This window comes from Rattus rattus, chromosome 7, assembly GCF_011064425.1.
Source record: "Rattus rattus isolate New Zealand chromosome 7, Rrattus_CSIRO_v1, whole genome shotgun sequence".
In the NCBI taxonomy this organism is placed as follows: Eukaryota; Metazoa; Chordata; class Mammalia; order Rodentia; family Muridae; genus Rattus; species Rattus rattus.
Window position 1 is genome coordinate 117,162,286 of NC_046160.1, and position 25,303 is coordinate 117,187,588.

A 25,303-nucleotide genomic window follows, 5' to 3' on the forward strand; every position below is an offset into this window, starting at 1 on the left:
AGGTTCAGAGTGTGTACTAGAATTTATTAAAATTGGACAGTGAAAGAGTTATTATTTAACGTAAACACAACTCACTTTGGGGGAATGAACCTTGTTTGCAGATGACTAGTTATGCTGGTTGTCAACACTACATAGGAGCCTAATGTCACTGACCTTAACTCTACCCTTTTAAAATGTGATATTATTATTGTTATATTACCTATATTTTGACACAATCAAGTGACTTTAAAATTCTGCATTTCTATTAATGTCTCACATAACACTTAGTTGCTGGTTTGGAGACAATGAGTTATAAGACTTCAGTATGGTGGGGAAGGTAATGTAAGTTCCTTAGGAAATGGATTATCTTTTAGATTCTTCTAACTAATAATTGGCTCATATATAAACTCAGTGTTTTGAGTGTAATTTGTAAAGGAATTTGTAAGACATATAATATACCGAGGTAATATATTTGTAAGGTGAGCCAAATGTTGACCATAATACAGATATTACCAAACAGCAAACACAGAGAACATCCTAGGGAGCAGTATAGAGCAGTATAATCAGAGCCTCACACAGGCTGTTGCATATCAGTGTGCTGCTGATGTACTAAAAATTTTTGTTTTATTCAGCTATTATAAAAGGCTGGAACTAAACAGCAGAAACTATGTGTGCACTCATTGCAGACTGTTTTCAAAGAGTAATTTATTCTACTCAGTGGATTCGCTTTTGCTCTCATTTCCAACGGCAACATCATATGAAGAACACCATGTGCTTTATACATGGGACTTCATCGATGATTATATCAGATAGTACAGCTGTCTGAGCAGAACGCAAGGTTGGCTAAGCACCAGCATTAGAGGAAAGTTATTTGTTGAGGAGAAAAGCCACACATGAGTCTTGCGTACATGGACAACAGATCATGTTCTTACTGAGGTGAGATTTAATGCACCTTCATGTTATGAATGTGGGGTTTCATATAATTTTATTATATAATCATTAGTTTTATAATATGTTAATGATACTTACCAACTATTTCATGACTTTCTTATTTTAACACTTTTCTTTTCTTATGTATGTATGAAATTAGAGGTGTTACAAAATTGCTATGGAACGTGTCAATATCTATTATACTCACTATGGTGAATGACTGCATTGTTTTCTTTCTTGGTGCTGCATTCCTTTCTGACCCATTTGGGACACAATAATTCATCAGGGACATCATTACCTGAAAGCCTATTATCACTCCATATGCTTTGGTACTATTCAATTAATTAATTAGTAATCCCACTCTACAAGTTATACCAATATCTTTAGTATCAACTCAGTACAGGGCGATACGCTGTATGCTTTAACAAATGAGACTGGCCATGGGCATATTTTACCAGTACGGAAATAATAGCTTGTGCACCCAATGATGGGCTTAGGACAAGCATAACCTAAAGGAAGGATTGTGCTTAATGCAGCTCTAATGACAAATAGGTCTCCAAAATACTCTAAGCTCTAATACTACAAATCTACTTATGGTGGGTTATCTAACTCTGTACTTGGCAAAACAGAAAACTACCCCCTCAGAATGCTGGATAGAAAGAATAGTAATATTCCACATTTTATAGAGAGTCCCAAGCACCAGGTAACCTCAAGGCTTCCCATGCTAATATCAAATCAGGGTTAGAGTAGAAGTAAAATTTAATATCTGGGCAATCATTTCTCCCTTTACTTTCCTTGTTTTATTCCAATTCTAAAATTTCGGTTAACTCCAATCCTCAGCTAAGAATGAGGTAAAGAAGTCACAAATTCAATAACAAAATATGAACAAGATCATATTTTGAAGATCACAAGAAGCTTCGCATGCAAGGGAATGCAGGCAGGGTGCATTCTGAGCACCTTCTGTGGCAGATTGTTAAAGATGCAGCATTCTGTTGTATGACAACCAAGTGAAAACTTCACCTGCCCATGCTATATTGTTGTTATTTTTTATTTTAGGAGAATTAAACTATAAATAATATGGCACATTCTGAAAGAGCCAACGGGTTGCAAGAAAGTAATCAGAGATATGGGTAAGCTTCCCCTAAATTGTACAATTTTTCCTAAGATTTCATTATACCTTTCACAGCTATAATTTAAAAAGTTTTCAACAATGCCAACCAACCAGAGCTTCCAGGGACTAAGCCACTACCCAAAGACTATACATGGACTGACCCTGGGCTCCAACCTCATAGGTAGCAATGAATAGCCTAGTAAGAGCACCAGTGGAAGGAAAAGCCCTTGGTCCTGCCAAGACTGAGCCCCCAGTGAACGGGATTGTTGGGGGGAGGGCAGTAATGGGGGGAGAATGGGGAGGGGAACACCCATATCGAAGGGGAGGGGTTGGGGGATGTTGGCCTGGAAACCAGGAAAGGGAATAACAATTGTAATGTAAATAAGAAATACCCAATTTAATAAAGATAGAGAAAAACAGTTTTCTTTTTCAAAAGTAGCAATGTTTGTATTAGGTGTACTTTAATTGTTATTACCACTAATGCAGTTGTTATTACAATTGCTTCCATGTTGGTTCCAGGATAGGTAATTGCTACAGAAAGTGTTGAGTTAGGAATTCCGATATCACCTCTTTTGAATTTCTTGTGGCAGTATATCGAGTAAAGGAAAGATGGTTGCATAATTTCACTTCACATTGATAGACCCTTGGTTCCACATGGTACAGGTATTTTCACTAAATATATGTTTTTGTGCCTATGTACAGTATACTGTTTTCTACATTCAGAATGCATTCGTGTAGAGATACAAAATAGAAAGAGTTTTAAATCCTATTTTCACATTTGCCATTAAGCACAGGCTATATTTGGATACACATTCTGTATAGCTAGAGAGCAACTCCCTAGCCCAAATGGTTTATAACAGGAAATATCCAGAAAAGGATCTCCTACCATTTTAACAATTTTCAAGCATTCAACATTCAACCACCAGCTGCCCTACTCAGCCTACAACATGCACAATCACAATCTTGACTGTGGGTGTAACTTTTATTTCATATAAAAGTTAGACCATGCAATATTTGTCTTTCTGTGGTTTTCTACATGGTATAATGCTCTAGATTCTTACATGTTTTCATATATGATATAATTCTTTTCTTTCCAATGCTGAGAGGGATGGGACACATCTATTTTCACAATACTTGGAAGGATAAAAGAGGGGGATCTAAAAGCCAGCCTAGGCTGAATAGTGAGCCACTATTAAAAGAAAGGAAGAAATAAAGAAGGAAGGAAGGAAGGATTAGAGACATGAGCTCTGGCCTTATTTGCCAATTTGAGACATTCCTGTACTATTTTTCACATGGCTGAACTTGTGGCTATTACTAAAAATTTAAAAATAAATATTGGGAACACTTTGAAAGTCAAGAGTTGCATCCCACAACTGAATGTGCGAAGGCCTCTAATCTTTTGATGTGGCTGCTATTTTCCCATATTGTTGAGCTGTTTTCTTATAAACTAAATGTTCCTTCTCTGATTTCTATGCAATCGATGTCAGCATGAGGGAGTGATGTGGAGACAAATCTGTTTTAGATTTTGTTTGTGCATTTAAGCATTACCTGTGAACCAAATAAACCATATCTTCAGCTCACATTTATCAGCATCATAATGACTTCATAGATGAAATTCAAGTTTTGGATTATGATCAAGGTTAATCCCTAGTGGTGTAAACTAGGACTGTTCACTTTAGTGAACACTTTGTTCACTTTAGTTCAATTTAGTCTTCTCTGAAATGGTCATGGCACTATTGACCTTGTGGGTCTACTACAGCCGTAGACCACAGAGCAGGTAAGGAACACCTCGGAAAAACTGAAGTAAGGATGTGGCTAGTTTTGCTGGTTACCTGGTAGGACTGAGGAGTTACACAGCTCACTTGCCTTAGAGACAAAACTAAATAAGGGAGGATGCTAGAAATCAGCCAGTGGTGAGAATTAAAGGCTAGGTTGAATGGTTTTGAAAGGCCGGATTCCTGAATATGAAGGTTGGCTCTGTTCTTAAAATCTGGGCAAGATTCTGATGAGGTGAAGATTGCTCAGTTGATGATAGGAACAGAAATTTGGACGTTTTGGGCCATATAATCTTAGTTACTCAGTCATTAACTTATCTCAGCTTGCAGCCAAGCAGAGAACACAAAAGGCTCATGAGCAAAGATTCAGACAACCTCCCTGTGCTCAAACTATGCACCTGCACATTGGCAACCTGGCCTCTGACTGGGAGCCAGCCTGTGTCTCCCCTCTTGCTTCTGATAGAAAGGAGTCAATTACTGCAAGGTGACACAAACCTTCTAAAGGTCAGGGGCAAGGAAATGTTCTCCTGCAAATGAAATTTATCAAGTGGCAAAAGCTGAGGTTGGCCACAGGAAAGGAGTTTACAGTTTCCAAGCACTGTGATTTTTGTTTGTTTTCTTGCTTGTTTGTTTTTGTTTGGTTTGGTTTTTTCCACCTATGCCTCCTCCTAGACATCAGCCTGTACATAAATTAACTATTAACCTGAGGCAGGAGATGGGGCACAGAAAGGACTTCATCATGGTGAAAAGAATTGCACATTTCAAAGCTGGAGAAAAGACATGGAAGGGCAAGTTTGACACAAGTTACAGCTTTTCCTTCTTGTCTTTAATGTGTTAAGTGTTTCAGAATTGTGTGTATTTGGTATAAACTCAATGCACAAAAGTCACATGCTACATTTCAGTTTCCTTGAAATGTGAGCTAAGGGATTTTCAAAGGGATGACAAAATTCAGAGTATCCCGTGCAACGCACTTGACAGAGTTTGGTTCCTGTACAGATCACAGCTGCGCTTCCGCGTTTTATCCGAGAAGACCATTTTTGTGTTTTTTGTGTTTTAATTCCACTCTTCATGCTTGGTAGGTTGCTGCTGTCCTAAGGACACAGGAACAGATGCTGGTGCAGGTGTGAAGCAGCAGAGCCCTCATGCACTGTGGTAGGAAAGTGCTGGAAACTGCACAGCCTTCCTTGTAAAATTAAAAACAGGGCTAGTGCGGTGGTTATATGGGTAAAACTGCTTGCTGAGCAAAACTGATGCCCTCAGTTCAATCCCTGAATCCCACTTTGGAAGGGAAGAACTCCCAAGAGTTATCCTCTGCCCCTTCATTCATGTTCTGTGGCACACGCATACAGATACACACACACACACACACACACACACACACACACACACACACACACATGCAAATAAAACCTTTTAAACATAATTTAAAAACCTGCATACCTGGTGGGACTGAGAAGCTACAAAGCTGGCTTGTCTTAGAGGAGACTAAATAAAGGAGGAAATAGAAATCAGCCAGTGATGAGAACTAAAGGCTAGGTCGAATGGTTTTGAAAAGCTGGATTCCTGAATATGAAGGTTGGCTCTGTCCTGAAAATCTGGGCAGTCCCACCAGGTAATTGGTGTATTCATTAGAAACTATTTCTGGGTATATATCCAAAAAGATTGAAAGCAGAGTGTACACTCATGATCATAGATGCATTGGTAGCAATTGCCAAAGCATGGAAGAGATCTTAGCATGTGCTGACTTAGTATGTGAGGAAGACAGGCAGTCCAGTGAGAATAGTAGTCCACCTTAAATATTAGAGAGGGACTCTGCAGAATGGAGGAAACTGTCCTGCTAAGTGAGTAATTCCAAGATGAGCCTTGAAGACGTTATGCCAACCGCAAAAGGGGAAGTTCTGTATGATTTCACTCAGCTGAGTCACCTACGGTTGTCAGATTCATAGAGAAAAGACGCAGAATGTGGCTGAGGAAGTAGGACAATAGGCACAAGGAATAAGTTTTGTAATGAAGAGTTCTGTGGCCCGGCGCGGTGGCGCACGCCTGTAGACCCAGCTACTCGGGAGGCTGAGACAGGAGGATCGCTTGAGTCCAGGAGTTCTGGGCTGTAGTGCGCTATGCCGATCGGGTGTCCGCACTAAGTTCGGCATCAATATGGTGACCTCCCGGGAGCGAGGAACCACCAGGTTGCCTAAGGAGGGATGAACCGGCCCAGGTCGGAAAAGAGTTCTGTGGATGGCGTGAAAGATGCATTTGGTGACCTCGTCACTTACAGTGGTTATGAAGATGGCATCTGCTATATATATTTTAACACAATTTAACCATTTTCACTCCAGATGTATGTATTCAGTTCTATGCAGACAGCCACAGGCGACTTTTTTTTTAAAGATTTATTTATTTTATTTATATGAGTACAACTGTTGCTGTCCTCAGACACAGCAGAAGAGAGCTGGTTGTGAGCCACCATGTGGTTGCTGGGATTTGAACTCAAGACCTCTGGAAAAGCACTCGGTGCTCTTAACCAATGAGCCATATCTCCAACCCCACAGGCAACTTCAAAAGTTTGTACTTCCTGTCATTAAATCTGCTCTTCAGATTTAGCAATTTGTATGAACTTGCTGCCGAAGGTGGTATTTCTCCAGCACACTTTGGCAAAACATTAATTGGAAAATTATACAAATTTTATCCACATTGTACATTTTCTGTCTTCATACTTATTTTTCAGATCTCTGCAAGAAAAACTGCCTAAAGCAGGAAATCAAGCTGTCGGACCTATTGAGATAGTAAGTAAAACCAGGGCACAAGTGTATGCATTAGAAAATTGTGGGAATTGATGGTAGTACATGGAATGTTCTCATTTGTTTGCTAGTTTACATTCTCTATGTGCCAAAAACAAACAAACAAAAAAACAAACAAACCAAAGAAATGGATTCATCATAGTGTCTGCCACAGTCATTGTTCTATTGCAGTGAAGAAACACTATGACCAAGGCAACTCTTCTAAAAGAAGGGATTTGACTGGGACTTGCTTACAGTTTTAGAGGGTAAGTCCATTATCTTCACGGCAGGGAGCATGACAGCAGGGATCATAGTGACAGGTAGGTGTGGTTCTGCAGAAGTAGTTCAGAGCTATGTCCTGATCCACAGGAAGAGAGAGGAAGAGACGCTGAGCCTTTTGAAGCTTCAAGGTCCACCCCCAGTGACACACTTCCTCCAACAAGACCACATCTCCTAATCCTTCAATCCATTCGAGCAATTTTACTCCCTTGTGACTAAGCATTCAAATACATGAGCTTACAGGTGTCATTATTCAAACCACCACAGTGACTTTCCAAAACGACAAAATGAAAGAATCTCAAAGCTTCATAGCAAAAGATAAGAAAAACATGCAGTCTCTGAACAATGATATCAGCTTTCAGCAGCATAAAGTTCTAGATGTGATGGGCATAAATGCTACCTAAGCGTGCTCAACAGCATGGACAGTTATGCACAACTTTTACTATGTTTCCACTTGGATAAGTTCCAATATATAAACATTAATTTATGTCAATAGCATAAAATTTCTTTTTTCATGTAGCCTCTTTAATGATTATTTTTATTCTTTCAGAACCTTATATATTCATATAATGAATTTTAATCAAATCCATCAATTCCCTCTCTTTCAGCTTTTTCCCTATTCCATCCCATCACTATCCCCCCTCCCTCATATATCCTTTTATAAAAATCCACCGAGATCACTTGGTGTTGCCAGTATGTGCATGGATATGGGGCCATCTATTGGAGCATTTGTCATCCAGGGGCATCATGCTTAAAGAAAACTGACTCTCCCATTCCCGGAAACCATCAGTTGCCAATGGCTCCTGAGCTGGGGTGGGACTTCATGGACCTCTCCTAACTCTGCTGTGATTTTGTCTGGTTTACTCTTGTGTCAGTCTTATGCATGCAGTCCCAACCATTGAGAACTCATGTGTATCATAGCCTTGTCATGTCTATAAAATACTACTTTAGTGCACTCATCCATGCCCTCTGGATGTTTAATATCCTTTTGGAACCTTTCCACTTCCTCTTCCACCATGATCCCTGATCCTTGGAACGAGGATACTTTATGATATAGGAGTTCCACTTAGAGTCAAACTTTTTAGTCTCTTATCCTCAGCATATTTACCAGTGGTGTGTTGTTGTCTTAATTAATATCTACTATTAAAAAATTTCTCTGATGAGAGTTGAGAAATGCACTAATCAATAGATATAAACATAGAACTTGGGGGACAGTTTAATACTATACCCATTGAGCGGAATTATAGTATTAGGCTCTACCCTAAGGTCTGCAACCAACCAACTCATTAGATTTTTCCCAGTTGACTATACCATGCCTGAGTTATGTCTTATAGAACAGGCCTTAAATCCAATCAGAAAGTGGCTGGTTATGTCCATGATGTTTGTGCCACTATTGTACTATCAGGTACTATCAGATATATCTTGCAAAGACAGTTATTGTAACTCACAGGTTGGGTAAGACTGTTGATTGCTTTTCTCTGAAATAGAACTTTCTAACACCATAGATGCTAGCCAGAAGTGATGAAGCTTTCAGTGGAGCAAAAAACGTTGAGTAGGGTTGACAGTGGTGTGTGATAGATAGGGTAAGTGAGAAAATATTGGGAAAAATATAAGGGATAATTAACTCTTAAACATTTTTAAAACATTATATGGATACTTACTGTAGAAGCATGTATGTATGTATGTGTGTATGTGTGTATGTATTGTGCATGTATAAAAGAGTTTAAATGAGTTACTACCTTACAATAAGGAGATAATGCCTAGCTGGGGTGGCACAGGCTATCAAACAAAAAAGTCCAGTGCCTAGAATTTGGTGCCTTTTTTCATGTTATTGGCTTCTGGGATCCCATAAACCTCCCCCTAAACATTACAAAATATTGGCACTGCTCTTGGTTTCCCTTCAGAATTTGATACTAAAATTCTATTGCCGAAGTCCACATACTTGAGTTATAGGACACAGAGAAGTCAAGTTCCTACGAAGAGTTTTTAAATAATTACTATGTAAAGCCTGTATATAGTAGAAAACATGCCAACACACATATTTAGAATTATGTTAGAATTATGTTCAAAGAACACTGTCATGCATATCCTCTGATACATCTCTTCAACACTAATCTCTTTGCTCAGTTGACAGTGATGTGGCAACTGTTATGGCTTGGTTTCTGTTGATGTGATAAACATGATGAGGAGAAGCAACTGGAGAGGAAAGGGTTTATTTCAGTTTATATCTTATAGTTCATTGTCAGAGAAAGCCAGGACAGGAGCTCAAGGCAGAAGCTTGAAATAAAAACCAAGGGGGAATATCGCTCACTGGTTTGTTCTCTGACTCATTTCAACTTACCTATTTAAGAGCCCAGGCCCATCTGCCTGGGAATGGCAGTACCCACAGTTGACTGGGCCTTCCTACTATTGTGTCATGAAACATTCATGAACCCCAAAAGACCACCAAGGAGCTGAATCTGATGTAATCACATTAGGGTCTCTAGGGTCTGACACAGCAGGAAGGTGGAGCCCTGAGCCTAGGTTCAGGCAAGCATTTATAGAAGCAAGAAATGAGTGTCTACCCGGGTTCACATCTGATTGGGGGTGGGGGTCATTATGGCCTTTAACATAATTGGCTGTGCTGGGAGCCAAACTATAAACTTAACTTCTGCTTTCCTTGTATGGTTTCCTGCTGGTTATTAGGCAAGGGCAGGCTTGTAACCTGGAGGTGCAGATTTGTTGGGGGTTCCCCTGGAAACTGGTGCTAGGTACCAGCTGTTACTTGAGTTCAACCTTAAATCAGGTTCTCTAAGATAAAGTATGAATCCAAAAGATTTGGTCTCTCACTACATTGATCACCAATTATTTAAAAAATGCCCCCATAGACATGACCACAGGCCCATCTGATGAAAACAATTCTTTAGTTGAGGTTTTCTCTTCTCAGGTGTGTCAAGCTGACAATCAAAATTATCTGTCACAACAAAACACATCTGTTTCAAAAGTTAAAATCTAGGAAGTATCAGAATGTGCATAACATTATCAATAGGACAATAAACCTCTAAACATATGCACATGTGGACAACACTAATCTACTTAGTAGTGTTCGAATTTGTGGGTATGATATGTGCATGCGTGTGTGTGTGTGTGTGTGTGTGTGTGTGTGTGTGTAACAATGATAATTATAGATGAGATTATGAATTCAAGAGGGACTTAGGGTGACATGAGAGGACTTGAGGATGGGAGAGGAAGAGGTAAAAATTATGTAAATGAAATGTATCCATACATGAAATTCTCAAATTTTTTAATTTAAAAAACAAGATAAAACACTATGCTGGTGAAAATGGGGAGGCAGACACCCATGTATCATTCGTAGTGCTGAAAAATGCTCTGGCCATTCTTCATAACTACTGCTGAGCTACTGCAATGAGTGAACAAAAATACAGTTTGTATACACAAAATATGTACTGTGTGTGATGCTGTTCAAATCTAATACATTCCGGCAACATTGCATTATAATCCTCCTCTCTCAAGGGTCATTCATGGTTTGGTTTTGGATTGGTATTGTGGGGACTTGATATAAGATGGAGCATTCAATGTTTGGCTTTCAGGCATCCCATTAAATAATTATTGACCCTTGTTTACAAGATAGACATTATTTGAGGGCAAATTTAATATAAGGAACCGTAAATAAAAAAGTGGAACATATAATCCATCACGTTTTACCAGATGGGTGTTTACAGCTAGTAATGGAGATCAATAATGCTCATGAACAAACATGGGTTGATTGGCTTTGCATCAAGACCTTTAAAATAAGTGGAAATGGAAGCTTTGGAATCACTCCCACATGGGATCTGAAGTACATTTGTTTTTCAGCACCTCCTCAAACCCTGATGTGAATCTTTAAGAGCTAAGCCTGAGTGCTGGCTTGCTTTTTCCTGTGGAGAGAAAGGCATACCCATGGTTTTATGATTGATTTACTCTCATGCTCTGTTGGTTAGGTGATATTTGCTATGGGTAGAGCTATAGGTTGGAGTTTTGCTTGTGTTTTATAACATTTTCACAATTTGTTTTCTCAGTTCCGTTTTGCTGATAATCTGGACATTGTCCTCATGACTCTGGGAATACTAGCATCGATGATAAATGGAGCCACTGTTCCTTTAATGTCCCTGGTTTTAGGAGAAATAAGTGACCATTTTATTAATGGATGCCTAGTCCAAACTAACAAAAGTAAGTGCAAGACCTTCCTGTATCACTGGAGACTCAAACACATTAAATAAGGCAATCGGATATTGGGTTTATATATTATTATAAAACAACATTTGTATAAATGTATTTATCTACATTGCTTGATACTAAATAACCAAGGTCTGTATTAGAGATCTTCAGAAAAATCACCAGCAAAATGTGTGTCTGGATATATAACACTATTGGAGAGAAAGAAAAAAAGGAAAAGGAAGAGAGAGAGGAGAGAGGGGGTGAGAGGAAATAGGAACAGAATGGGAGAAAAAGAAAAAGAAGAGAGAGTGGAGGGGGACAAAAAGGGATGAAATAAAAAGGGGGTAGAGGAGGGGAAGGAACTGGTTTATATGACTATGGAATCTGGCAGAAAACAGCCAGTGCTGTAGCTAAAGTCCAAAGGCTGTTTATTGATGGGATATCATCTGAGACCTCTGCAGTTCATCTTGTCTCTCGAAATCTTAATAATGTTCTGAAAATAGTGGTGCATTGCGTCAGGACTTAATCAAAAGCATGACCCATTTGCATCACTCACCTATAATGCCTATAATGTCTCCTTATGAAGAAGAGATCAGAAAGTTAGGTGTGACTAAATCTGTTGGTTCACTAGCTCCTTGGTGGTCTTTACCTAGACATGGACATATGTGATATTACCAGCCATAATTCAGTATGAAGGCAGCAAAGAACATGCAGAAAAGTATTTTTGCTAAAGTCAAATGCCCCAACAATAGGAAAGAGGAGGAGACCCCTAGCAAAGAAGCTGAAAGCTGCTTTCACACCACTCGTGTTCGTGAGCATCTCCCCAGCATCACATCCCTCACACAGCTTCAAGGCGATGTCCTTTAGGTAGCTTTAATTTAGTATATAATTCCAGTGGTCTTTTAAGACATTAGGGCAGCATTTAACTTAATGTATAGTTTCAATGGTTCTCCTGTGCATGGATGTATTAAGAATCTGGTGTGGTTTAATGGATATTTTAAATATAGTAACTCTTTAACTTTACACAGGTATTCCAAATTCAGCATCCTTATAATTAAGTATCTGTATTTATTGCAACTGAGACAAATATCTCATTAAAAACCTGTCCCATCTCTTAGACACTTGCCTAGCTTTTGCAGTGTGACTCCCTCTGTGCCCTACTTGCCTTTCAATACATCATGCCTTCTCATTTCCTACTCCCTGGCTGGTATTTCAAGTATCTCCCTTTTATCTGAATAGAACTAATCCATTGCTTCCATCTCCGTGCCTTCCCGAGTGATTGTTTCCTCCCTAAACAGCTATGCGATTTTTGTCATTTTTATGATATAAACAAAACAAAACTAAATATGTGAGTAAAATTAAAAGTTTGTTCTTTATAGGGGCTGGAGAGAGTTTAGCCAGATAGGACACTCATGATGCAAATGTGGTGTGTGTGTGTGTGTGTGTGTGTGTGTGTGTGTGTGTGTGTGTGTATACATATAACACCTGTAACCCCAATGCTGCAGGAGTAGAAACAGGGGCTTATTAACAGCCTAGCTCCTTCAGTGAGAGAACATGTCTTAAAGGAAAAAGTGTAGAGAGTGATCAAGCAGGACACCTGATGTGTTTCATGTATGCAGGCACATACACCTATAAACACATGTATGGATACAACACACATACACAAATACACCACAAAATGTGTATGTAAAAAAAACGAGTGTACCCTTTAGTTGTCCAGGTATGGAAGTGAGCCTGCAAAGGGATGAAAATGAAAACTCAGTTCGGACTTCAGGGGGTCTAATGCCAGGCAGCTCAATGTCAGCATATTTGGAACAAAAGGTTTCCAGGCAACAATGATCCCAGTTACAGGTGTACAATAAAGCTTGCGGTGTGACTAATTAGGAACTCCTTTACAAATTATATATGTCCATGAAGGTGGGTTCTATGGCTAAGGATAAAGGTCTAGGGAGAGAGAGTCTGGGATAAACATTCTGGGGGAGTTAAGTGAGGTTTGCCACTATAGTAAAAGGTGGATGAAAATAGCAAAATGGTCACTGGGTCATTACAATATCTACTCCTAGCTTTCTGGGCAGGAAAACAGGTATTTTATCTCCTACTTGAGGAGAGGCCCCTATATGTTTAACATTCCTGTTTTCCCTAGTGATCTGTGGACAAAAAGACCTCTGTGCCATCAACACAAAAACATTTGTATTTTAGTAATATAAGCTAAATTTAGTGATATAAACTAAATATTGTTGTGCATATTGATTCATAAGTTCACTGAATAGATATTTACTGATTGTCAATTCTGTCGCAGGGAAGCAGTGATGAATACGGCAGCTTAAGGCAGTATTTTTAGGAGTATTCAATTTCTTGAGGTATTCTATAACTGATTATCTTACTTGATATCATGGTTTGAATGAGAATTGCCCCCATAGATTTATGTATTTGAATCCTTGGTTCCGTGTTGGTGAAACTTTTCAAGAAGGATCGGGAGGTGTGGTCTTATTGAAGGAAGTGTGTCACTGGTGGTGAGCTTTGAATTTTCAAAAGCCCATGCCACTTCCAGTTCTTCTCTCTCTCTCTCTCTCTCTCTTCCTCTCTCTCCTCTCCCATCCCTCCTTCCTTCCCTCCACCTCCACCATCTCTCTTTCTGACTCATGCTTGTGAATCAGATGTGATCAGCTCCAGTTCTAGCACCATGTCTGCTTGCCTGCTGCCATACTCTCCAACATGATGGTCATAGATTCTCACCCTCTGGAACCATGAATCTTAAACTAAATGCTTTCTTTCTTATAAGTTGTCATAGTAATGATGTCATGTCACAGCAATAAAAGTAAGTAAGACTCTTGCTTTGGGTAGGAATAATTAGTGCACATGCAATAGATACTGCTGTGGTGCATTTTCTCAGTGTGGCAAAATGCTTGACACAGGGCAAGTGAAGTAGCTCAGTGGGTCAAGGTACTTGCTGCTGAATCTGATGACCTAGATTTGATCACCAAGATCCACAGAGTAGAAGGAAAGAATTAATTCCTGAGAGTTGTATTCTGACCTACATACACACTAAACAAGCAAACAAATTTGTTGTCAACAAATTAAAAGAAAGCTTTACTTTGGCTATTGTTTTGCAAGGTTTGGGCCCACGGTACAATGGCTCACTGCTGTGGGCCTGTGATAAAGCAGAAAAGCATAGAGAATGGGTGTGGCAGAGATCAGAGCAAAGCCCTCCTGCTTACCTCCTGGTAGATAAGAGACAAAGAAAGCAGAGACCAAGCCTGAGCTTGGTGGCTACCTCGTTCTTCAGCTTTTGTCCCATGCTGGCTTGTTGGATGGCACTGCCTCCATTCAGAGGTAGCCTTCCCCTTCAGCTGTTTCCCTTACGTCAGTTGTACCTGAAAAGGCCCTCACAGACTCTCACAGAATGTGCTTTACGAGTTTTCCCAATCAAGATGACAGTCATAATTAACCATCACTGTGGTAAACATAAGAGCAGTTTAGATTTAGGTAAGTTTCTTGGATATTATTGTTATATCACATTACTAAAGAGATGCTCAGGGGCTGGAAAGGTGTCTCAGTGGTTAATAGCACTTGCTGTTTTTGCAGAGGATTTGATCCGAGCACACCACAGTTCCAGGGAATCTGATGCCTTCTTCTGATCTCTATAAGCACCTGACATGCAAGTGGGGTGTTTACATACACAAGTGGGGCAATACATTCATACATATAAAATAAAAATAAATGTTTAGAGAGAAGTATAAATATGAAGGGGTATTCTTTTAACATTTAATGATAGTTATGCTAATTACTAATTACTGATGTTAATTTTCTGGAGGATAATAAGGAATTATTTCCCACAAACAAAATAAAAATAGTAACTATCATTAGTTAGAGGTTCCTTTCTATGTAAACATTGAACTTTTGCATTGGCTACATCTATTGATATAATCTAAAATTTGAGATTACACTATTTCTATGTCAGGGTGATAATATTTTAGAAAGAGTATTGATTGTCTTTAGTAGCTGGGCTAAATCTGTTAACATTTCTGTTAAGATTTATTATCTGTACTCTTTCTGCATCAATTCTAATTTTTGAAATGGGCTAATTAAAATTATGTGTCACAATTCCATAAATGGCATGAGGGGGATAACTATTCACATATAAGTAAATACACAGACATTGGTATATGCAGCAGAGAACATTAAAGTCTGCAGTTTTTTCCAAATGTTTATTGTGAGGTTTATTTAAAAAATTGTAATATTGGATACAGTCTATGGTTTTATATTGCTGGTTAAGTCAGGACTTTGGTATTGCTAATGGTAGGCAATATTTTTCCAAGAGACACAGAGAAATTTTTGCATCAGAGACTCAAAAGCAAAGATTGTTTGAAACAGTTTTGTTATTGGTTCCCTTGGTGGTAACCCCCTATATTTCAATGAGATTTGTGTCCATTTTTTTGCCATGACTTTTAGAACTTCCCCACATATACTTGCATTTCTTGAACTTTCTAAGTCACTCTCTGGGACATGTTGAATTTAATACTAAAGTGCATAACCTTGGGCAGACAATGGGACACTATGGCTGTAACTCTCCTTGCTGTCAGCTGACTGTTAAAGGTATCCTAGAGAACTCTTCCCAGGTATGAGCCATGAGGTCAGTGTTGCCTCTTAGCTTTCACTGTGGGGAAACATTTTGAGAGAAGAGATAGTTCTTGCAAATTCTCCTTTAAAAGACATGGGCAGCAAGTAATCATGACCCCGAGGCATTGATTCCATTTTCTATAAAAGCAAGCAAACAAACAAAAATTATATATTTGGTTTGGAGGGATAATTATGAAACACTCTGGCCAACTATTAGTTAATTTCCTTTATAATTTAAAAAACAAATCTCTTTTTTTACAGCTAAATATCAGAACTGTTCTCAGTCTCAAGAAAAGTTGAATGAAGATATCATTATGTAAGTCCAAATGAATTAAGTTCCTACTTCCTGCATGCTGCTTTATCCAATACTTGTAAGAACTAAAAACCCTAATCATTTATATCATATGTAAGCGATTAAAGTAAGCCCGTGTTTTTCTTCCATTCCATATATAGAACAATTAGAACATAATTTTCCCATCTATTTCAAAGGTATGAATCTGGGGAGACGGTTAGTTCAGTAAAGTGCTTTCTGTGCAAATGTGAGGACCTGAGTTCAGATCCCCAACACCCAGGAAAAGCCAGGCACTCAGCACTGGAGAGAGACATAGAGGATCCAGAACTTATTAGCAAGACAGTAGTCAAATCAGCAAGCTCCTGATTAGGGGAGCTTCAAAAATAAAACAGAGGACAATGAAAGAAGAGGGAAAACAAAAGCATTGATACCTTTGTCCTTCTAAGAAGAGGGAACAGAATACTCACAGGAGGAAATAAGGAGATGCAGAGTGGAGCAGAGACTGAAGGAAAGGCCACCCAGAGACTGCCCTGTCTGGTGATCCATCCCAAGTGCAGCCACCAAACCCAGTCACTATTGCTGATGCCAAGAAGTGCTTGCTGACAGGAGTCTGATAATAGCTGTCTCCTGAGAGGCTCTGACACATACAGAGGCCAATGCTTACAGCTAACTATTGGTCCCCAGTGGAGGAGTTAGAGAAAGGACTGAAGAAGCTGAAGGGGTTTGCAACCCATAGGAAGAACAACAATATCAACCAACCAGAATCCCCAGAATTCCCAGGGACTAAACCACCAACCAAAGATTACACAGGGGATACCCATTGCTCCAGCCTCATATTTAGCAGAGGATGGCTTTGTCTGACATCAATAAGAGGAAAGGCTTTTGGTCCTGGGAAGGCTCAATGCCCCAGTATAGGAAAATGCCAGGGTGGGGAGGGAGTGGGTGGGGAGGGAGCACCCTCACAGAAGCAGAGGAAGAGGGAATGGGATAGGGGGGTTCCAGAGGGGAAACCCGGAAAGGGGATGACATTTGAAATGTAAATAAATAAAATAGCCAATTTAATAAAAGAAAAAAACTAATGCTGAGCTTTGCCTACACATGTGTGAACATGTACATGTTTTACACACATAAAGACTGGAAAAATAAAAGGTGTGTAGTCATCCTCTCTGAGTTATATTTGACAAAATTGTCACCAACCCAAAAGCTGTGAGGATCTTCGATTTTATGCCAGTTTTGTTCCTAGAACTGAAAGAACATCACTTAGAGGATAAAGGATTCTTTTTCCTTTTCTAAAAATTGTTTTTCTTTCCAACCATCATAGGAAAATGCTACCTAAATAGATTTTAAATTTGAAAAGGTGTGCTAAAGATAGCATTTACTAGAAGAGCATGTGTAAGGCCTTGGATTGATCCTCAGCATCATAAAAAGAAAAAAGGAAGGAGTTAGAAAGAAAGAAGAGAAGGGACATGAATTAAATGAATACAGTGAAGCAAATAATTTTGAAAATAAAATAACTCAAAATAATAATAAAGATTGAGAATAAATCCCATCCAGATTAATAATCTGAAAGTCTGAATAATAAAGAAATCATAAAGGCATTCTGTTTTGTAAATTATGAGGTAAATAGTAGATTTGACTTTATTTATCTACCAGATGCAGAGTTAAATGTTTTGTCTTTACTGGTCTCTTCATATTCTTCTCACTAAAAGTTTCAGTCTTCAAACAGACCAGAGTGACACCTAGTCTTTTCTTCTACGCCTTAGCTTTGTTTACCTGCTTTGGTTAAAACAGGATCTGTATGACTGAGACTTGGAACTCTCCATGGAGCTCAAGCTGGCCTTGAACTCATGATCCTCCTTCTCTAACCTCTATCCAAGGATGAGAATATGACACTATGCACTGTCTAATATGTTAGCCACAGCCTCGCGTAACTACAGAGATACAAACTAATTGAAGTTAAGTAAATTCTAAATTCACTTCCTCACTCTGTGTCATTGTTCATGGACTCCGTGAGTATATCCGTCTGTGGGTACACCCCCCACTGATGTTCTGTGAAGTACACATTTTTAAAACTGTAGCATTGCCTTATGATTGAGCTGAAGGAGATCTTATAAATTCTGAATATACATTCTTTCCCAGATTTAATAGACAACTATTTTCTTGCACTATGTGGCTAGTCTTCGTTTACTTAAATGGTTCTTTTGAAGTGAAAATGTTTTACATTTTGATGAATTTAAATTTATCAATTTTCTTAAGGACTGTGATTTTGAATTTAAGAATTTTTTGAGCAACCGAGGGTTACTACTTTCTTCGATAAGTTTTCGTGGCTTAGCCCTTCCCTGTAGCCCTGTGTCCATTTCGGGTTAACTTAGACTAAGGAAGGGTCTAACCTCATCTTTCTCACGTGTTGTCCCAGCACCTGTGAAAGACAAGACTGTACTTTCTCAGCCACACTGCTTGGCACTTTGGCTAAAAGCCAACTCTCTGTAACTGTAAGGATTACTTTCTAGCTTCTGAATTATCAATGCATCTATCTTTATGCTAGCACCACACCTTTTTAACTACAGTATCTTTTTAGTTAATAAGTAAATAAAATTAGAAATTAAGCCCCAGAACAATTTCCTTTTTTAAATTATCCTGGCTACTCTGAGTCCTACCCTCCTACATACATTTTAGGATGTCTGCTAATTTTTTAAAGGAAGATAGTGGATTGTTTGTTTGTTTGTTTGTTTGTCTTACTATGTATCACTGGCCAGCGTAGAAATTGCTGTCCATGGCAGGCTAGCCTTAATTCACAACACTCTGCCTGCCTATGCCTCCTAGTGGAGTTAAAGCCACATGCCACCATTCTGATAGATACCATTTCAGCCTGATGCTTGCATAGGCAGCAAAGAATCAACAGAATCACAAAATTCCACCACCAGGATGACAAGGTTTTCGTTTTGTTTTGCTTTGATTTGATTTGCTTTGTTCAGAGAGCTGAACTAAGTTTCAAACCTCAGGTGGAACTGTTGTGTCAGAGAAATTAATTATTTCACGTTGGAGCCAAAATCAAAGTTGAGTGCTAGACAAACTTATAGCTAACATTGAGTTAATGCCAGTTTTGTTTTCTTCTTTAAATTTACAAAGTACTTAAGTCCCTTGATTTCCAACCACCTCTCTGCTTCCTTTGCAGTCTCTTTCTCTTCAGGCCAAATCCACCTGTCTGCAGAATTTCTGAGCTTCATCCTTGTCCCTCTTTTCTTGTTCTACATTTTAATAGTTTGTCTCCCACAGTGGTCTTGCTCAACCTGTTTGCTGGAGTTACTGCCTGGAAGCTATAACTTTCAAAGTTACATCTCCAACTTAGTGACTTCAGTAACCCTTCAATTTTCCAGCTACCATTTCAGCATATTTAATATGCCCAAACCAGAACCCTTGGTAATGTCTAAAAAGCTGTCCTATTCCCAGCCCCCCATGTCTCTGAAGAGCATTCTGCTGACCCCATTGGTCAGCCAAAAGCCAGGAAGTCACCCTTGGTGTCTCCCCTGCTTTTGTTCCTTGCATCATGTTCTGTTGGTAACTTCATTAGGAAGGGTATATTAAAGGAAGAATTGCCTTATTATTATTATACACGCAAAATACAAAGAGGTAAAAAACACTGAGAAATCAAAACAATTGTATCATAGTAAGGAGATCAGCAGGATCAATCTGGTTCAGGAAGAGAGCTACAGATGGGAGCTTCACCATAGGTACCAGAGGCCCACCAGGGAGAGCAAATTCTCCCTCCCCGTTAGGGATCATGAGAGGCACTGAGCTCAAGAGTAAGTGTGCAGGCTAGCAATCAAAAGACAGGACATACTCTCAAGGTATATAGAATTTAATTATGGTAGGAACAGAGTGGGAAGGGGGTTGTTCTTCTTTACAGGCTTATGGTAGTCTTTATAACAAAGAAGACCATTTGCCTGAAGGTCCCATTCGTCTGACAAGTTGAATTTCCAAAATATATCTAGAGTGTGTGGACTTTTTTAAAAATATATATTACCTGTTTACTTATTTATATTTATTTATTTAATGTGTGAGTGAATTTTTCTCTTTGTGTGTGTACACATGTGTCACTATGCACATGTTCAGGTCACAGAATATCTTGTGGTGATCAGTTCTCTCCTTCTATAATGTGAGCTCCAGGAATCCAGCTCAGGCCATCAGACTCAGCACCTTTACCATTTCTCTGCATCTTCATAGTTTGGGTGCCACAGTTCTCATCTAAGCCTTTATCCTTTTCCTGTGGTGCATTAAAGTGACTTCTTGATTCCATTGCTATCATCATGTCTACCAGTTCTCCACAAAGAGGCCAGAATGGTCTTTTACACCGTTCGCCATCCTACCCATGGTTGTTCTGATGATCCTTCGTTTCCCTTGGAATAAAACGGAAAGAGTACGTGGTCTCTACAGGCCTGCACTGTGCCACATTCTCCTGCCTTATCAACTAAACATGTTCTTGGACCATCCCAGGAAAGACCTTCTCTTTCCCTAGAATGCTTTTCGTAATATGTATATGTATGTGTGATTGTGTATATATACATGCTATTTGTAGTTGTGTTCATTTACATATTCATATACATTTGCATTTATATGCAAATATATTTACATTTATGTATTTAGCATGATGGGATCGTTTATTTTCCATGCCACACGAATGGAGGTCAGAGGTCAGTTCACGGGAATCATTTCTCTCCTTCTACCATATGGGCCCAAGGGGTCAAACTCAGGTTGTCAGCTAAGTGACAAGTGACTACCCACTAATTCATCTTGCTAGCTCCTCTCTTTGGTTTTAATGATTAAATCTGCTTCACAGTTTAGATCCCAGCAATAGTATTAATTCCTCAAGGAAACTTTTCTTAAGCATTTTATTATCTGTATTAGTTCTTCCAACTTATGCTTGACCACCAATTATTCTGAGGCCTGTGCCCTGTTCACTCTGTTCAAGTACACCTGAAATTCTTTCTCTGTGTCTTGTCTGTCTTTCCATCAGAATGTTTCTTTAGAACTTCATATACTGTGCTCCCCATATGTGGTTATTAAATGACCCTGTTTCTTACCTGTCCTCCTAGTCAGGTATTAAAATAATTTCAATTCTTCTGTATTATTATGAATTCTAAAATGGCCATCCACAAAGTTTAACTTTAGTGCATATTAGCTTAACGTAAATTCCTTACATTGGATTTTAGAATTTTATTCCTGTCAGTTATTTTTGAATAGGAACATTTTCTTTCCACTCCTATTCACTTGCACTTATCTTAATTACCTCAATGTAATTTTTCCCTCTGAAGGTATTATAAATACTGGAAGAAGATAGAACAACCATGTTTCAAAGTACTAATTTCTACTAATAAGCACAAAGAGATGATCTAGATGTCTTAAGGGAAATTTTACAATACTATTCAATATTTGTTCATTCTGTTACGGGTGATTTCTACATTCTAGAAAAAACTTTACCAAATATTAGATTTCTTCTCTATTTTGAGTAGTGTTGTTGGTGACGGTTTTTGCTTTGTCTTACTTGGGGGAAAGCTGTGCTCCCAGCTAACATTCAGTCATCTTCCCTCAGGTTGACTCTCTATTATGTTGGGATAGGAGCAGCTGCCCTCGTTTTGGGCTACGTGCAGATTTCCTTTTGGGTCATAACCGCAGCCCGGCAAACCACAAGAATCCGAAAACAGTTTTTTCATTCAATTTTGGCACAAGACATCAGCTGGTTTGATGGCACTGACATCTGTGAACTTAACACCCGCATGAATGGGTACGGGAAGAAGGGTCTGTGTGGCCGTGGTGTTAACGTACAGCCTGTGTATAACTGAGCCACGGGGACTTCTCTGTTGCAGTGACATCAGCAAACTCTGTGATGGTATTGGAGATAAGATCCCTCTGATGTTTCAGAACATATCTGGGTTTTCTATTGGCCTGGTGATAAGCTTGATAAAGAGCTGGAAACTCTCGCTGGCGATTCTGTCCACGTCTCCTCTCATAATGGCTGCATCAGCGCTGTGCTCTAGGGTAAGCAAGCTAATCCTGGTCCTGGCAGCAGAAGAAGAAGCACAATGCTTACCAAATCTGCAAAAGAGAGAGGTGTTTATTCTGCCTGTCTATTCTGCCCAGAGTGTAAGAGTGTTTATTGACCTCTGATCTTTTAATCAATAATCATCTTTATGCCTTTAAATTAAATGGCTAAGATATGATTTTTCATTAATATCTTACTAACAGAAAAAACATAGCCTAGTACTGCTTCAAGTGATAGCACAGAGAGAGGATGACGGCATTACACACTGGGCATTTAGCTGTTGCAGGGGGAGTCTTGTATATTCTAAATCCCCCCAATGAATGCATTGAGGTTCATTGTACTGGGTACAGCTGAAGGGAAAGATCCTCAAGTAACACCCTTAAAGCGCTGTTTGATAGCAATCTCCTCCAGTTTACATTGTACACGCCTTTAAATGGTTTAGAAAATATGTCAACATCTAAGTAAACATGACTCAGCTCTTTAAACAAATTTGTATTTGCATTCTCAGTGGCATTCTGAGCAGGATTCTAATGTACATACTGGAAGATAATAATGTTGTTTACAAAAGTGTGTGTGTGTGTGTGTGTGTGTGTGTGTGTGTGTGTGTGTTCATCCTCCAGCAGCCCAAGTATCCCTAATATCTCTCAAAATCATATCTCCACAGTTGTTGTCCAGTGCCTGTGTCCATCACATCAAAGGCACTGTGCTCTTAGTTTTGTAATACTCAGTTTTCAAAAACCAAATCCATAAAATTTCCTGGCTCACTTGCTATCAGGATAATACAAGTTTAATCAGGATTTCTAGCAGTAAAAATATTCTGTAGTTGACTGTTTTCTTAAAAGGAAGCTTGGGTGTTTAGACAACAGATCTTTTTAAAGTTTTCTACTAGCATTTATTAATTGTACTTAGCAATGGGTTTCATTCGTGCATGTTTAAAATGTAGTTTATCACATTCTCTCCATTGTCTTTCTTGTTGCCCCCCACCCCACTCTCACTCCTTCGCTTCCTCTTCCTGACTAATCACCTGTCCCCTTTCATATCTTCTGTGTCTGTGACTCAGTATGTTTCAATGGGTTGTTCATGGGCATGTGAGTGAGTAGTTGCTTAAAGGAACATGGACAGTGTACCCATGTCTATCCCACTGAAGAGCATTAGACAGCAGGTCTCTGATCTTCTGGCTTCTCGTGTTGACCTTGTAATCCTCATCTTTATCTCAGGCTTGCATGAAATGAGGATCACCCAATAGGAAAAAACCCAGAATGTGTTACTAAGAGCAGAACCTTATCCTCTCATGAGAAAAGTGGACAGAAGTTATAAAGAAACAGCAGAGGGGATCTAAGTTCTACTACTATATTAACTGAAGAGAAAGCAAGTGAGAGTCAAAGTTCCCCCAAATGACTAGGGTGCATAAGTTCCCTCAACTCAGGTTAATTTGGCAAGTATTTACTGAATATTCAATCTGTACAAGGCTTAGCACTGTGCTGTTGCCCTCCAGTGATCTACTGTGGAGCTGTCTTTGTTAAGTAAACTCAGAAAATAATGAACTATTCTGACTAGTTTTATATCAGCTTGACACACGTTAGAGTCATCAGAGAGAAAGGAGCCTCAATTGAGAAAATGTTTCATTAGATCTGGCTTTAAGGCATTTTCTTAATTAGTGATCAATGGGGAAGGCCATCACATTGTGCTGATTGTCCTCGGTTCTATAAGAAAGCAGGCTGACAAGACAGTAAGCAGCACCCTTCCATGGGCTCTGCATGAGTTCCTGACCCCAGGTTCCTGCCTCGTGTCAGTTCCTGCCCTCGCTGCTTTTGGTAATAAAGTGTTAGACAGAAGTATGAACAAAATAAGCCCTTTCCTCCCCAACTCGTTTTTGGCCATGGTATTTCATCCCAGCAATAAGAACCCTAAGGAATACGTTAATTAGTATTTCATTTATGTCATCCATGACTTTACCAGCCACAAAAGCTTCTTCTACACCAAATCAACTCCAGTTGTATGGAAGGTACTCTGGTATTTTGGAAACAAGTGGTTTGTTACATGAGTGGGCAAGACAAAACTCCCAGCTTTGACTTGATAGTTTTCTCTTTGCTCTCACCGAACTGTTTTACTAATAAAACTACAAAGGATTGACAAATGGATGATCATAAAGGAAGGGGTACCTGCTATTTCAGATTTTTAAGACATCAGATAAACCCACCTACTGTCCACAATACTAATGATCTTCTTTTTTTCTTTTTAAGTCTCACCTCCTAGTGTTGAGAGATACAACATTTACTGAGTATACTCCAGCATATATGAATAGCAATGGTTTCAGGACCATTCTCCACATATAAGAGAAGTGAAGTTTCCTCTTCCTGCCATAATCTTGTGACCTAACCCCCCTGAATCTTTTCTTTTGTGCATAATAACAAACCAATTCAAGTCAGGCTCACTAATTTTCAGTGTCCATGACACAAATAATGTTTCCAATGTCCTTTGCTAAGTCAAATACTCCCCGTTGTACCAGTGAAACTACCCACATCCGAAAGAAGCTTTTAAAACACAGAATTCAGTGAAGCTTCACTGGTAGAAGAAAAAGTCAGACAAGGATTTCGATGCTGGGTAATGAGAAGCTACTGAAATTGTGTGAGAGCTAAGTGCTTTGTAAAGTCTCAGTCTCTCTGGTTCTCTATTGGTTAATGCCCTAGTTTCCTTTCCTGCTGCTGTGAAAATCTACTCTGATAAGGGCAACTTGGGAAAGGAAGGGTTTGTTTTAGCTCAGAGTTCCAGGATACAGTCCATCACAGCAGAGAAGTCAAGGGCAGAGAGAGAATAAATGTGTGTCTACTTGTACTCAGCTCCCTTCTGTCCTATACAACTCTGGATCACCTGCCAAGGGAATCAGTCCACCTGTAATGGGTTGGTCGCCCCACTTCAAGTACTATAATCAAGATAATGCTCAACAAACATTCTCAGACCAGGCTGATCTAATTCTAGATCTGCTGAGCTGACAATTAAAACTAACCATGAGAGTCAGTTTTGTGTTGCTGTAGTACAAATAACAAGAGAGAATAAAGTTTTATTTTAGTCCTGTCCTGACTGGGTTGGGTACTGAGATGCTGAGGTAGGACACAATGTCAAACAGAGGCCAAAGGCTGATGACTCCTGGCTTTTAACTCTATCTTACTGTTCTGGGGACCACAAACTGATGACATCTGGCAATTTTGAGTTCATAAATTTAATCCACCATGACAGAAAAGTTAGAGGGTGAGCCAGTAATGGATGAAGGGTGTGGCTAAGGACCCTTTCCTACCTCCAAGG

The 25,303-nt window shown here is 39.2% G+C and overlaps 1 protein-coding gene across 1 annotated transcript in view; it reads left to right on the plus strand.

The window, feature by feature from the left end:
* Positions 1-1,986: 1,986 nt before the first annotated feature.
* The window catches only part of Abcb5 (ATP binding cassette subfamily B member 5), a 91,275-nt gene continuing 67,958 nt past the window's right edge, over positions 1,987-25,303 (plus strand). Inside the window, exons 1-6 of the mRNA XM_032908872.1 lie at positions 1,987-2,039; positions 6,521-6,578; positions 10,910-11,060; positions 15,930-15,984; positions 21,551-21,742; positions 21,825-21,996. Coding sequence (XP_032764763.1) covers positions 1,987-2,039; positions 6,521-6,578; positions 10,910-11,060; positions 15,930-15,984; positions 21,551-21,742; positions 21,825-21,996 — 681 coding nt within the window. The remainder of the gene's footprint in view (positions 2,040-6,520; positions 6,579-10,909; positions 11,061-15,929; positions 15,985-21,550; positions 21,743-21,824; positions 21,997-25,303) is intronic.